Below are 15,095 nucleotides of genomic sequence, written 5' to 3'. Positions count from 1 at the left end.
GACAAGTGGCGGAGCTGGAATTAGAACCCACATCCAATACAACACAACAGAGCTGGTAGACGTGATCCCCGCCCACAAGGAATTTTTAATGGACGGTGGGACACAGACAATAAAATAAATGAAAGTTCACCCTGCCCTTCTCTCCTCCTCACTCACCCAACCCACTCAACTCACACGCTACCTCAACCTAGCTGGTCCAGCCCTGGCAGTGACTCAGCCTCAGCTACCTGGATGGGGAACTATGCCCGGTCGGCTGTCCACCCGGGTCCACCCTGCTGCCAGCAGACCTAATAATAATAATAATAACTGTGGTATTTGTTAAGCACTTACTATGTGCCAGGCACTGTACTAAACGCTAGGATAGATACAAGCAAATCAGGTGGAACACAGTCCCCATCCCCCATGGGGCTCACAGTGTCAATCCCTATTTTCCAGAGGAGGGAACTGAGGCTCAGAGAAGAGAGGCGGCTTGCCCATGGTCACGCAACAGGCTAGTGGCAGAGGTGGGATTAGAATTCATGATCTTGGGACTCCTGAGACCATGCTCTATCCACTACACCATGCTTCTTCCCACTGGGTGGTCTGGTCCTCCTCTTCCTCCTTCTCCTTGTCCCCCCCCCCTCCTCCTCCTCTTCCTCCTCCTGCCCATGGCCTCAGCAGATCAAGATTATCAGAAGAGTCCATCAGCTGTAAGCATTCTTGAGCTCAAGTACACACGCAACGCAAGCTCTCTGTCCTCAGGGTTCCAGTGAGGTGTCCACCAGGGAGGAGATTGTATCTGGACTCCCAGGTGAGTTGTCAGTTGTGTGACTTTGGGCAAGCCACTTCACTTCTCTGGGCCTCAGTGACCTCATCTGTAAAATGGGGATGAAGACTTCGAGCCCCACGTGGGACAAACTGATTACCTAGTATCTACTCCAACTCTTAGAACAGTGCTTGACACATAGTAAGCACTTAACAAATACCATCATCATTATTATTATTATTATTATCCAGTCTTTGCCTGATTCCCGGATCGGGTCTCGAGGGGGTGTTTCCCTCCCCTGGCGCGGAGATGAACCGCTCGGGGACTAGATGGTGCCCAAGGCGCTGGAAGGAGGGGAGGGGAAACTGGGAAAACTAGAGCCACTGTGAATGGGGCTTCCGGGCTGTGTAGAGAAAGCCATCCTGAGACCATGAGTGATCTGTAAATGGCTGCTCTTTAAATCTGCTTCTCTGACTGGTAATAATAATGATTATAATCATGGTATTTGTTAAATGCTATCTGTATATCTGATTGGTAATAATAATAATACCAATTACTGTTATTATTGTTATATTAGTGGTATTCATTAAGTGCTTACTATCTTCCTATCTGATAGGTAATAACAACTGTGGTGTTTGTTAGTCATTTAATCAATCAATGGTATTTACTAAGTGATTACTAAGTGCCAGGCTTCAGACTAAGGGCTGGAGCAGATACAAGATCATCAGGTCCCACATGGGGCTCGCAGACCAAGTAGGAGGGAGAACAGGGATTGAATCTCCATTTTGCAGATGAGGAAACTGAAGCCCAGAGGCATTCAGTGACTTGTCCAAGGCCACACAGCAGGTACCTTGGTCTCACAGGCCCATAACTTTGGCATTATACTTGACTCATCTCTTTCATTCAACCCAAATATTCAGTCTATCACTAAATCCTGTTAATCAAAGCTCTTAATAATAATAATAATAATAATAATAATCGTGGCATTTGTTAAGTGCTTACCATGTGCCAGGCAGTGTACTAAGGGTTGGGGTAGATACGAGCAAATCAGGTTGGACACAGTCCCTGTCCCCCGTGAACCTCACTCAATCCTCACTTTACAGATGAGGGAACTGAGGCACAGAGAAGTGAAGTGACTTGCACGAGGTCACACAGCAGACACGTGGTGAAGCCAGGATTAGAACCCACGACCTTCTAACTCCTAGGCCCCTGCTCTTTCCATTCACTGGGCTGCTTCTGACAAGCACTTATCCTATCCTACTGTATCAGCCTCCTTGCTGACCTCCCTGCCTCCTGCCTCTCCCCTCTCCAATCCATTCTTCGCTCTGCTACCAGGATCATTTTTCTACTAAAACATTCAGCCCTTGTTTTCCCACTCTTCAAGGACCTCCAGGGGTTGCCCATCCACCTCCGCTTCATAGAGAAACTCCTCACCATTGGCTTTAAAGCAATCACCTTACGCCCTCCTACCTCACCTCAGTACTCTCCTTGTACAACCCAGCCCTCACACTTCACACCTCTAATGCCACTACTCACTGTACCTCGGTCTCATCTATCTCACTGCCGACCTCTGGCCCAAGTCCCACCTCTGGCCCGGAACGCCCTCCCTCTTCATATTCAACAGACAATGACTCTTCCCACCTTCAGAACCTTATTGAAGGCCCATCTCCTCCAAGACGCCTTCCCTGACTAAGCCCTCCTTTCTTTTCCCACTCCCTCCTCCAGCCTCACGCCACTTATGTACATATCCATAATTTATTTCTATTAATATCTCTCTTCCCCTCTAGACTGTAAGTTTATTGTGGGCAGGATATGTGTCTGTTAATTGCTGTATTGTGCTCTCACGATACGCGCTCAATAAATACGATTGATTGATTTATTGGACCGTCCTGCCTCACGAGCGGAAGGCACCGGCTATTTCTCCCACCACTAGCATGTTCATTCATTCAGTTGTATTTGTTGAGCGCTTAAAGCGTGCAAAGCACTGTACATGTGGAGGAGGATTAGGAAAAGCAGGAGGAGGGTGCGGATGAGGAGGATGTGGATGAGGAGGAGGATCCCAGAGCTTCCCTGGCCCTCTCCTTCCCCTAAACTCTGCCCCTTCCCTCAGGCCTCGCCCCAGTTGCTGCTCCAGGGAAGCCCATGGAGGGAGAAGAGGATTCCTCGCCCACACCCTGCCTCTGGTCTGAAATGCCCTCCCTCCTCATATCAGACAGATAATTGGTCTCCCCCACCTCAAAACCTTATTGAAGACACAACTCCTCCAGGAAGCCTTCCCTGACTGAACCCTCCTCTCCTTTTCTCTCATTCCCTTCCGCGCCGCTCTTACTTGCTCCTTCATTCATCCTCCCTCCCATCCCTACAGAACATATGTACATATCTGTAATATATATTTTTATTTATTCATTAGATCATATTTATTGAGTGCTTACTGTGGCTCAGTGGAAAAGACCCTGGGCTTCGGAGTCAGTGGTCATGAGTTTGACGCCCGGCTCTGCCACTTGTCAGCTGTGTGACTGTGGGCGAGTCACTTAACTTCTCTGTGCCTCAGTTCCCTCAACTGTAAAATGGGGATTAACTGTGAGCCTCCCGTGGGACAACCTGATTACCCTGTATCTTCCTGAGCGCTTAGAACAGTGCTCTGCACATAGTAAGCACTTAACAAATACCAACATTATTACTGCGCTATTTACCTTTTTTATTTATTTATATTAATGTCTGCCTCCCCCTCTAGTCTGTGAACTCACTGTGGGCAGGAATGTGTCTGTTGTGAATGTGTCTGTCAGTTGTTAGATTGTCCTCTCCCAAGCGCTTAGTACTATGCTTTGCACGCAGTAAGTGCTCAATAAATACGATTGAATGAATGAAGGAGGAAGAGGAGACCACGCTCGAGCCCCACCTCTTTCCTCAGGCCTCGCATCAGCTGCTTCTCCAGGGGTGCACATGAAGGAGGAGGTGACCCGAGAGCACCTCCAGGCCCTGCCCACTCCCCTAGACCTTGCCTCTTTCCCTAGATGCCACCCTGCCCCTTCTCCTAGGCCCCACTCCTTCCCTCACCTGGCTCTAGGCTTCTGGTCTCCCCGGCCTGGCCATTGTGACAACCCCCTGGACTGGTCTCCGGGCCATTGTGACACCCCCTCTGGACCCCACGAGGGAGGCCTCGAGCCAGCCGTCCACCTCCCCGGCTTTCCGAAAACCCCACCTCCCGGACATCGGGGCAGGGATGGACAACAGGGGGAAAAATGAAGGCGGGTCCAGCAACCACCCCAGCCACTTCCCCAAAAGGACCTCCCAGTTCAACAAGCAGGGGTCCTCCTGTGCCCCGCCGGGAGCCAGCAGGTATCGCGTGCGCTCTGCCACACCCCAGGATTGCCCCATCCTCCTCCGCCTTATTAAAGTAAGGACCCCAGACCCGGCCAGGCTGCCAAGGGCCCATCGGGGAAACCGAGGCCCCGGTGTGGGAGGGTGGCCGTGGGGCCCGGTCATTCTAGTACCTGCAGACCCCGGGGAGGAAGGGGATAGGGCCCAGGGAGGTAGGAGGAATACTCAGCTCTTAGTACGGTGCTCTGCACATTGTAAACGCTCAATAAATACCATGGATTGAGAGGGTAGGAGAGACACCCCGACTATGGTTTTCCAGAGACCTGCCCTGGGTTGGTGGGAGATTTGAGTTGTAGATGTGAAATCCGGGTCTGAGGCCTCATTCGTGACCTATCCTTGACTTGTCTCATCACCAGGAACATCATTCCACCATTCATTCATTCATTCATTCATTCATTCATTCATTCATTCATATTTATTGTGCACTTACTGTGTGCAGAACAGTGTACTCTCCCAAGTGCTTAGTACAAAGGGACACAATCCCTGCGCACAGTGAGCTTACAGTCTAGAGGGGAGACAGACATGAATATCAATAAATAAATTAGAGATACATACCATCTTGCCCGACTCTCCGTTTTCCACAAGATCCCAAGCGATGCAGTGCTGCTCAGTGCTGGGACACCAGGGAAGTGCGATTTGTGCTTTTCTGAAGAAAGGTACTCTCAAAGGGAGAACAAATTACACATATTGAGCTGCAATTCAGAGTTATTTGCCTAGGTGGGCCCCACTGAAGAGGAAATCCATAAGAATTAAGACGTGGCCATATAAAATGCCCCGTTTTTCCAAGTTTGGTAAGGCGTTAGTCGCTCCGCCCCGGCCAACAATGTTTTTCCCACCTCAGAAGTCAGAAAGGCCACCCCTTCGATCCCACAGCTCCCACCCCCTAACAGTGGAGGTCCCTCAAGGCTCAGTTCTGGATCCTCTTCTCTTTTCCATCTACACCCACTCCCTTGGAGAACTCATTCCCTCCATGGCTTCTACTACCCCCTCTATCCAGATGGTTCTCAAATCTCCATCTCTCATCTCTCTCCTTCTCTGCAGATTCACATTTCTTTCTGCCTTCAGGATACCTTTACTTGAATGTCCTGCCAACACCTCAAACTTACTATGTCCAAAACAGATCTCCTCATCTTCTCACCCAAACCCTGTCCTCCCCTTGATTTCCCCATCTGTCTAGACAGCGCCAACATGCTCCGTGTCTCACATGCCCTTAACCCTGGCATTATCCTCTTCCCATCTTCCCCATTCAACCCACAAATTCAATGTCACCATATACAATCTGGCAGTTCTACTCCACCCTTTCCTCTCAAACCAAACTGCCACTATACTGATCCTCTCCTGCCGTGACTACTGCCTCAGCCTTCCCGCTGACCTCTCTGCCTCCTGCTTCTCCCCACTCCAATCCATACCTCGCTTTGCTTCCCAGATCATTTTTCTACAAAACTGTTCTGTTCACATTTCGCCTCTCCTCAACAACCTCCGGCGGTTGCCCCATCCACAGCTACATCAATCAGAAACTCCTTCCCAACAGCTTTAAAGCACTCCATCACCTTGCCCCCTCCTATCTTACCTGTCTGATTTCCTACTACAACCCAGCATGTTCACTTTCCTCCTCTAATGCCAACCAATTCACTCACTGTACCTTGATGGTATTGAGGGTATTTTAAAATGCTTTTTGTTAAGCGCTTACTATGTGCCAGACACTTTAATAATTGCTGGTGTAGCTACAAGCTAGTCAGGTTGGACACAGACCATGTCCCACATAGGGTTCACAGTCTTAATCCCCATTTTATAGATGAGGTAACTGAGGCCCAGATAAGTGAAGTGACTTGTCTAAGGTCACACAACAGAAAAATGGCAGATCTGGGATTGGAACCCAGGTCCTTCTGACTCCTCGGCCCATGATCTGTCGACTAGACAATGCTATTTCTTGATCTTATCTATCTCATTTGTCTTGCCCGCCGACTGCTCGTCCACAGCCTGCCTCTGGCCTGGACTCCCCCTTCATAACCGATAGACCACCACTATCTCACCTTCTAAGCCTTATTCATCCATTCAATCGTATTTATTGAGAGCTTACTATGTGTAGAGTACTGTAGTAAGTGCTTGGAATGTAGAAAAGTTAGAGACAATCCCTGCCCAATAACGGGCTCACAGTCTAAATGGGGGCGACAGACAGCAAAGCAAAACAGAACAAAACAAAACAAGTAATCTGGCGTAGATATCATGAAGATAATAATAATAATAACATTGTTGGCATTTGTTAAGCACTTACTATGTGCAGAGCACTGTTCTAAGCGCTGGGGTAGATACAGGGTAATCAGGTTGTCCCATGTGAGGCTCACAGTTAATACCCATTTTACAGATGAGGTAACTGAGGCACAGAGAAGTTAAGTGACTTGCCCACAGTCACACAGCTGACAAGTGGCAGAGATGGGATTCGAACCCATGACCTCTGATTCCCAAGCCCGGGCTCTTTCCTCTAAGCCACGCTGCTTCTCTAGATAGAATCATAGATATATACACATCATTAACAAAATAGATTAATAAATAATATATACAAATATGCACAGTGCTGTGGGGAGGAGAAGGGGGAAGAGCAGAGGGCGGGAGAAGGGGGAATGGAGAGCCTTTTTAAAATCACACCTCCTCCAAGAGGCCTTCTCCTACTAAGCTGTCAGTTCTCCTACTCCCTCTCTCTTCCGCATCCAACCTTGTGCTTGAATTTGTACCGTTTATTCATCCCACCGTCAGCTCCACAGCATTTATGTACATGCACCATTTATTTTAGCATCTGTCTCCTCTAGACTGTAAGCTCCTTGTGGACAGAAAATATGTCTACCAATTCTGTTGTACTCCCTCGTACAGTGCTCTGCACTTGATAAATATATTTGACTGGCCAATTTCCACAGCATTTTCCTCTGAGGTAAAACTAATAGCTTAGAAGGTTGTCTGTGGTATCACGATAAGAGCCTAGTACAGTGAATTTAAAGTAGTTCTGTCACATGGTGCTCAGTTTTCAGAAACAGCCAGACGTAAGGAGACTATCAACTGGTAGGACCCGGCCACTGATGGGGAAGATTTCTGACTGAGGAAATAATATACGTTGGGTTTTCCGCAAGGTGGACGGTCTCAGCGGGTCTCTGGGAAAAGTAACCGGCTACTGTGGGAGCGAAGACCTCAGTGGTCACTGAGCTGGTTCCCCTGGCAACTGCCTACTGGAGTATGGCACTTGGGCCCGGTTTCATTCGCCACGCTGTGGTCATTGCCCTTAAATGGCTTTCGTATGTAATTCTTGAAAGGATTTTGCAACGCGCTAAACCCTTCCCTCCCCCTGCCCTTTCTCCCTGTCTGTGTGGAGTCCAGGCCCACCCGACACGTTGGGAGACTGTCCCGCCGTACTCTTGAGACTTCTTAATGGTTGACACAACTGAATGGCTTTTCTAAACTGACAGGAAGTCGCTGCTCTTGAAGAAAGGCCACATCCAGTCAGGTTAACGGAGAAAGGTAAGATTTGGGAATAAATCTTGGGATCTAAGAAAAGGACAACTAGGAAATAAAAACGATTTTCATGTTAAAATCATGCTGATTGTCAAATCCCTACTGAATAATTTTTAGTTCTGATATATCCAATTTTGTGACCAGTAACCATCTTCCTCCTTGCCCCGTCTTTCTTCCACTTGTTTCTGCCTTCCTGCTTTCCTTCAAGGGAGGTTGGGGGGGGCATCTAAAAGTCATCCCTGCTATCTCGGCCGCATACTACAGCATAGTTCTTGGATTTTTATTTTAACTCTGGAGAAAACACCATCAAATATACCTTGGCTTAAGCATTTCCCTTCCCCTTCTTTTGAAGGATTTCTACACACCTGATAGAGTGATTGGAGCCCATTTCAATTTAGTATTAGATAAGGACAGATGCATTAAAGCACAGATATTGGCAGATGACCATGCCTTTTTACTCAATACACAAAGCCTATTTGCTCAATACAGTATGAAAGATAGCACTCTGACAATGAAATACTCTATTCTTATATATCGTCCCATCCTGCCTCCAGAATCTGACCCCAAATCTTTATCAGTTTGATCATGTAAGTGTTGATCTTGGTGGGAGGTGAGGGATGTTAGCTGTCTAATATTTCAGACTACATTGCTGAGGGCAGTTTTGCCAGTCTTCCAAATGTTTTGAGTCTCTCGTGAATTGCATTCATTCCCCAGTTTGGGATTGTTTGATCTGTTCCCTGAATCTCCTTAAAAAGGATAGTAAAAATAACTATGATAATAATGATAACGATAGTGATGTCGATGATAAGAGCCACACCTTGAATTTGTAGGGCATTTTTAATTTTCCAAAGAGTTTTTGTATGAATGATTTCATTTTATCTTCACTACAGCTCAGAGAGGTTTGGAGGCGGGCATTACCCTCATTTTACAGATGAGGAAACTGAGGCCCCGGAAAATGACTTGATTAGGGAAGCAGTGTGGTCTAATAGAAACGGCAGGCTTGAGAGTCAAAGACCTGTGTTCCAGTCCCGCCTATCCTACGTACCTGCTGTGTGACCTCAGGGAAGTCACTTGATTTCTCTGCGCCGTCACTTCACTTCTCTGTGTCACAGTTACCTCATCTGTAGAATGGGGTTAAACACTGTGAACCCTATGTGTGTCCAACCTGATTACCTTGTATCCAGCACTCAATAAAGGGTCTGGCACCTACTAAGCACTTAACCCATATCATAATTATTATGCAAAATAGATGCAAAATGGGGATTCAATACCTGTTCTCCTTCCTACTTAGTCTGCGAGCCCCATGTGGGACCTGATGATCTTGTAATCTCCCTCAATGCTTAGTACAGTGCTTGACACATAATAAGTGCTTTACAATCTCCATAGTTATTCATTTTAATTTTTATTTAGGCACTGCCACTGGCAGAGCTAGGATTAGAATCCGGGCTCCTTTTTTTAATGGTATCTGTGAAGCATTTACTATACGCCAGGCACTGGGGTAGATGAGAGAGAGACAGGTTGGACACAGTCCATGTCCCATAATGGGCCTCACAGTCTTAATCCCCATTCTACAAATGAGGTAACAGAGAGTGAAGTGACTTGCCCAAGATCACAGAGCGGACAAGCCGTGGAGCCAGAATTAGAACCCAGGTCCTTCTGACTCCCTGGCCCATGCGCTATCCACTAGACCGCTCCGCCCCTCTTGTAGTCCTCAGCTTGTGCTCCCACTGGGGAGGTGTGAGGGGAGCAGCCCAAGAAACAGTCCCGTCAGCCTTACTGCTCCCACCTGAGAAAAGCTCCTTGAAGGGTAAATCCTCCTCTGGCAGTGGTGATAAATCCTCCTCTGGCAGTGGTGATCCTGGATTGACCTTTCGTGACCGTGGATTGACCTTTCAGATCTGGTGGACGACGGCTTCGGACCTCAGCCACTCTTTCACTGCCTGCTGGCAGAGGTGCCCGCAGAGGGTCCCGCCTCAGGTAGGGCCTGATCTTTCTGAACCTGGTGGGGGTCTTTCTCCCTGCTGTCTTCCCCGGGGGCTGGCTTTGGCGGCATCCAACCTCGTGCGCTGGCCGGCCCGCAGAGACCGACTCCGGGCTGGCATTCTGGCAGACGGTTGGCCAGAGCGGTGAACGCTCCCGGCGGGAAGGGCAGGGGCTGGGGGTCAGCCTCAGCCTGGGCATCTGGCCCGATAGGCCGCCGGTGGCGGGCGAGCAGTCTCCACGGGATTGCCAGAGTCGGCAAAACCCGGTGCCCAGGCCCATCCAGGAGGATTCCAGCCGTGGAGGTCCCTGCCGGGAGTCCCGGGGAAGGGGGCGGCCGACAAGACTAATTGGGGGCAGAGAATGAATCTGTTTATTGTCATTTTGTACTCTCCCATACGCTCAGTAGAGTGCTCTGCACAGAGGAAGCACTCAGTAAATTTTGTTAATGAAAGTACAACAAAAACAAAAGTATAAAACAAAAAACAACAACAAAAGTATTTTGTTAATGAAATGTACATCGCCTCGATTCTATTTAGTTGCCATTGCTTTTACGAGATGTTCCTCCCCTTGACTCTATTTATTGCCATTGTTCTTGTCTGTCTCCCCCGATTAGACCGTAAGCCCATCAAACGGCAGGGACTGTCTCTATCTGTTGATGACTTGTTCATTCCAAGCGCTTAGTAGAGTGCTCTGCACATAGTAAGCGCTCAATAAATACTATTGAATGAATGAATAAATACAGCTGAACGAACAAATGAACGAACAAAGGCCCGAGTAATAATAATGTTGGTATTTGTTAAGCGCTTACTATGTGCAGAGCACTGTTCTAAGCGCTGGGGGAGATACAGGGTAATCAGGTTGTCCCACGGGAGGCTCACAGTTAATCCCCATTTTACAGATGAGGGAACTGAGGCACAGAGAAGTTAAGTGACTCGCCCACAGTCACACAGCTGACAAGTGGCAGAGCCGGGAGTCTAACCCATGACCTCTGACTCCGAAGCCCAGGCGGGCTGGAGAGACCCCGAATTGGGTCCGTCTGACCTGCCAACCCCTGGGAGCACCCTGCCCCACCAAGGCCGCAGGACAGAGCCTAGGGGAGGGCTTTCCGCTCGCCTCCCGAGTGGCCCTCTGGGAGGGACTTGGTTGAGGGGGTCCCTCGGCTCGGGCCGATCGACCCCAACTCGAACCCCAGGGTCCGGCCGGCTCCGACAGCGGGCCGAGCCACCGCGGGGGCCGGGCCGAGTCCCCAGGCCGGCGGGGATCTCGCTCTGGGAACCTCACGGGAGGCCTCGTGTCCATCCACAGGCTTCCTGGGGGTCGGCTTCGCCATGTACTACTTCACGTACGACCCCTGGATCGGCAGGGTGATCTTCCTGGAGGATTTTTACGTGGTGAAAAGTTACCGAGGTAAACAGGGAGCAGCCCCGGCGAGGGTCGTGAAAGAGACTGGGGTGGGATTTGGGGCACGGCTTCGGGAGACTGGGGAGCGGGCCGGGGGTGTGCAGGGATGAGAAGGTTGCATTTCTCCCTCCCGCAGGTCGAGTCTTGCTCCCATTGTCCTCTCCCAAGTGCTCGGTATAGTGCTTCGCGCAGACTTTCAGTCCATATCACTGATAGAGTCACACGACTGTCAGTCAATCAAAGGAACGTTTAATGCGTGCAGAGCACTCAACTAAGCACTTGGAAGAGTACAATGCAATGGAATAGACATGTTCCCTGGCATCGAGCTTACTGTCTAGAGGGGGAGGCAGGCATTAAATTAAATTCGACATAGGAACAAATCAACCAAACTACTTACTGGAATCCTAAAAGCCACATTATTAGTCTTTCTAACATCTGTTTAGTGACCTAGTGAAAAGAGCATAGGCTTAGGGGAGTCAGGGGACTGGGTTTCTAATCTGGTTCTGCCACTTAATAATAATAATAATAATAATAGTATTCGTTAAGCATTCACTATGTGCCAAGAACTGTTCTCAGAGCTGGGGTAGATACAGGATAATCAGGTTGTCCCACATGAGGCTCACAGCCCCAATCCCTATTTTATAGATGAGGTAACTGAGGCAGAGAGAAATAAAGTGACTTGTCCAAGGTCACACAGCAGTCAAGTCGTGGCTTAGTGGCAAGAGCCCGGGCTTGGGAGTCAGGGGTCATGGGTTCTAATCCTGCCTCCGCCACTCCGTCAGCTGTATGACTTTGGGCAAGTCACTTAACTTCTCTGTGCCTCAGTTCCCTCATCTGTAAAATGGGGATTAAGTCTGTGAGCCTCACTTGGGACAACCTGATTACTTTGTATCTCCCCCAACGTTTAGAACAGTGCTTGGCACATAATAAGCGCTTAACAAATACCAACATTATTATTATTATTAAGTGGTGGAGGCAGGAGTAGAACCCATGACCTCCGACTCCCAAGCCCGTGCTCTTTCCACTATGCCACTTGCCTGCTGTGTGACCTTGGCCGAGTCATTTAACTTCTTTGTGCCTTAGTTTTCTCATTTGTAAAATGGACACTAAATACCTATATTCTCTCCCCCATAGGGTCTGAGCCCCATGGGAGACAGGGACTGGGCCCAGCCTGATTATCTTGTATCTACCTTAGGGCTTAATACGGTGCTTGGCTCATGGTAAGGGCTTAACTCATAACATTATGATGATGATGAGGAGGATGAGGACGAGGACAAGGAGGAGGACAGTCCTCAAAAGTGCAGCTCTTCTAGGGAGACAGACACCTGCTCCATCACCACGTCCCCAAGCACGGGATGAGATGTCAGGTCTAATCCTGCTGTGGCAGGTCAGTCAGTCAATCGTATTTATTGAGTGCTTATTGTGTGCAGAGCACCGAACTAAGCGCTTGGGAGAGTACAATAGAATGATATAACAGACACAATCCCTGTCCACAATGAGCTCACAGTCAGGGGGCAGTTGGGAAGAGGAAAGCTGCCCTCTCCTGCCCCCCAGGAGTTCTCAGTGGCCCAGGCGCATCCAAGGTGAGCAGGGACTTCACCTGTGACCTCTGCCCGACTGTTGGCTTTTACCCCCCGAAGGGGTTGATCTCTCGGGGGCCAGAAGAAATGGTGTCAAAATCACCGAAGTCCACCAGGACCAGAAGGAACTTTGGGTGTTTAGCTTCTGCTGGGCGCTTCCAGAAACTATGCTCATGGTGGGCACTCAGAAAATATCCCCAGTGGATCGGTGGGCTGGCAGGAGGGACTGGCGAAGCCCGAGAAGCGTAGGGGCTTCCTGGGTCGGGGTGGGTTAAGGTGAGCTGGGGGCACAATGCTCCATCCCTCCCTCCAACTTGCACAGGCTGTTTCCTAATTGCTGCTGCTGACATCCCAGTTTGGCTCTGAGAAATTGGGGGTGAATGCCTAAAGAATCCTCCCCCATCCCCACATTTCATTTCTAAAATGTAATTAGGTTTTAAGAACCTTTTCCAAAGAGACCCCAATGTAATAATAATGTTGGTATTTGTTAAGCGCTTACTATGTGCAGAGCACTGTTCTAAGCGCTGGGGTAGATACAGGGTCATCAGGTTGTCCCACGTGAGGCTCACAATCTTAATCCTCTTTTTACAGATGAGGTAACTGAGGCACAGAGGAGTTACGTGACTTGCCCACAGTCACACAGCTGACAAGTGGCAGAGCTGGGAATCGAACCCATGACCTCTGACTCCCAAGCCCGGGCTCTTTCCACTGAGCCACAAGCACTAAGTCAATCCTTAGTCCTTGTACGAATCCATCCAGATTCTGCCAGATTTCTAAGAGTCCCTTGTGTGTGATAAACTGTCCACCTCTCCCCAGGGGTCAAAGAGATCTTTCCTTGAAGGGGGAGACTCCGCAGAGGGAGGGAAGAACCCCGGGACCTCGCTGAGGACGTTTCCCCACGGCCCGGCGGGACCCCAGAGATGGTGGGGGATACTCGCCTCCGCTTGCCGTTTCGGTCGTTCACTAACTCCTGCCCTGTTGTGTTTCCAAAAGGTTTGGGCATTGGGCAGGAGCTTCTGAAGAAGCTAAGTCAGGTAGGTAGCCACAAGATCCCAGTAAAATGTGCCGATTCCTCTTCGGGCGTCTATGAGGTCGGGGCCGGACACCCCTTACCCGACGTTGAGCTGCCTCAAAGCTGAGGATGGGCCTAGGGTCCCGGATTGGCTGCACCTCGCTTCCTATTCATTCATTCAATAGTATTTATTGAGCGCTTACTATGTGCAGAGCACTGTACTGAGCGCTTGGAATGGACAAATCGGCAACAGATAGAGACAGTCCCTGCCCTTTGACGGGCTTACGGTCTAATCGGGGGAGACGGGCAGACAAGAACAATGGCGATAAATAGAGTCAAGGGGAAGAACATCTCATTAAAACAATGGCAAATAAATAGAATCAGGGTGATGCACCTCTCATTAAACAAAAGAAGGAGTTCTATGCACTTGGATCTGTGCTAGTGGGGGTGGGCTCGGATGCAAGGTTTCCGCTGGCGGCCACGATCCTCCAGGGTAACTCCTCTGTGAGCTCACTGGGAGCAGGGTATCTATTTGTTGCTGTATTGTACTCTCCCAAAACACTTAGTACGGTGCCTTGTGCACGGTAAGGGCTCAATAAATACGATTGAATGAATGAAGGAATGCCCTGCGGGGGGTTTGACAAGGCAGCCTGGGCACCAGGCCTTAGTCGGGACCAGGCCCCGCTCGAGGGGTGGTTGCCCGTCTTTGGGGTTTCTCGCTACTTCCGGTGCCGTGTCCGGTCCCTGCTCTGACACAAGGGGTGGGCAGGTGGGGACCCGCGGCCTGGGCGCCCCGGGCTCCGCCTGAGGCTCTCCTCCCGCCCCCGGCTCCCGGGCCCTCCTCTTCCAACAGGTGGCAACCTCCTTCCACTGTGCCTGCATGCAGTTTCTCGTCAACGTGAGGAACCAGAAGTCAGTGGACTACTATGTCAACTGTGGGGGTTTCGACCTGTCCTCGGATGCCGGCTGGCACCTGTTCCGACTGGCCAAAGACGATCTGTCCAACCTCGCGATCAAAGAAAGCAAGAAGTTCCCAGAGAGCTGTCCCAAGGATCTGGGCCAAGGGCAAGTCTAGACCTGAGACCTCCCCTCCAGGTGGGAGGGCGGGCCGTCAGATCTCCACGAGTCCCACGGGCCACTGCCCGTGGGTTGCCGTTGAATCGCTGGCCGTTCATTTGGAAGCCGGGCGTGCAACAAGGTTTTTCACCGGGCTGTCGCTCGTCCGAGCAGCCCCGGAGCCGGACCTGGGGTCGTTGCTGTTTGTGACCCTAAGAGATGGGGTCAAGGTGGCCGGGGAGGGGGGCGTTCTTTCCACATCGCCTTCGGGATAACGGTCTACCGGGGAATCCGTAGCTGCCACGAGGCGCTAGTGGTAGGTACGTTCCGGAGAGTCCCCGGGCTGAGACGAGTCGTGTCGACCTGCTTCCCACGGTGAACAAAGGGGTGGGTGGAGGAGGTCTGGGGGGGCAGTGGAGAGACACGGAAAACGATT

At 50.1% G+C, this 15,095-nt stretch overlaps 2 protein-coding genes across 3 annotated transcripts in view; one reads left to right on the top strand and one right to left on the bottom strand.

The window, feature by feature from the left end:
• Positions 1-3,804, bottom strand: part of LOC107547279 — a 36,645-nt gene extending 32,841 nt beyond the window's left edge. For both annotated transcript variants that reach the window (XM_029068114.2, XM_029068113.2), the window contains exon 1: positions 3,645-3,804. Coding sequence is in view for 1 of the 2 variants with exons in the window: in XM_029068113.2 (XP_028923946.1) it covers positions 3,645-3,690 (46 nt within the window). In the remaining variant the exon portion in view is untranslated. The remainder of the gene's footprint in view (positions 1-3,644) is intronic.
• Positions 3,689-14,846, top strand: SATL1 (spermidine/spermine N1-acetyl transferase like 1). Its single transcript, XM_029067880.1, has 7 exons — positions 3,689-3,700; positions 3,813-4,142; positions 7,582-7,633; positions 9,524-9,604; positions 10,916-11,017; positions 13,585-13,625; positions 14,457-14,846. Exons 1-7 carry the CDS (start codon positions 3,689-3,691, stop codon positions 14,676-14,678), a joined length of 840 nt encoding a protein of 279 aa, XP_028923713.1. The 3' UTR covers positions 14,679-14,846.
• Positions 14,847-15,095: the final 249 nt, after the last annotated feature.

Source organism: Ornithorhynchus anatinus, chromosome 6 (genome assembly GCF_004115215.2).
Source record: "Ornithorhynchus anatinus isolate Pmale09 chromosome 6, mOrnAna1.pri.v4, whole genome shotgun sequence".
Classification (NCBI taxonomy): Eukaryota; Metazoa; Chordata; class Mammalia; order Monotremata; family Ornithorhynchidae; genus Ornithorhynchus; species Ornithorhynchus anatinus.
This window is presented reverse-complemented; position numbering and strand designations above follow the sequence as displayed.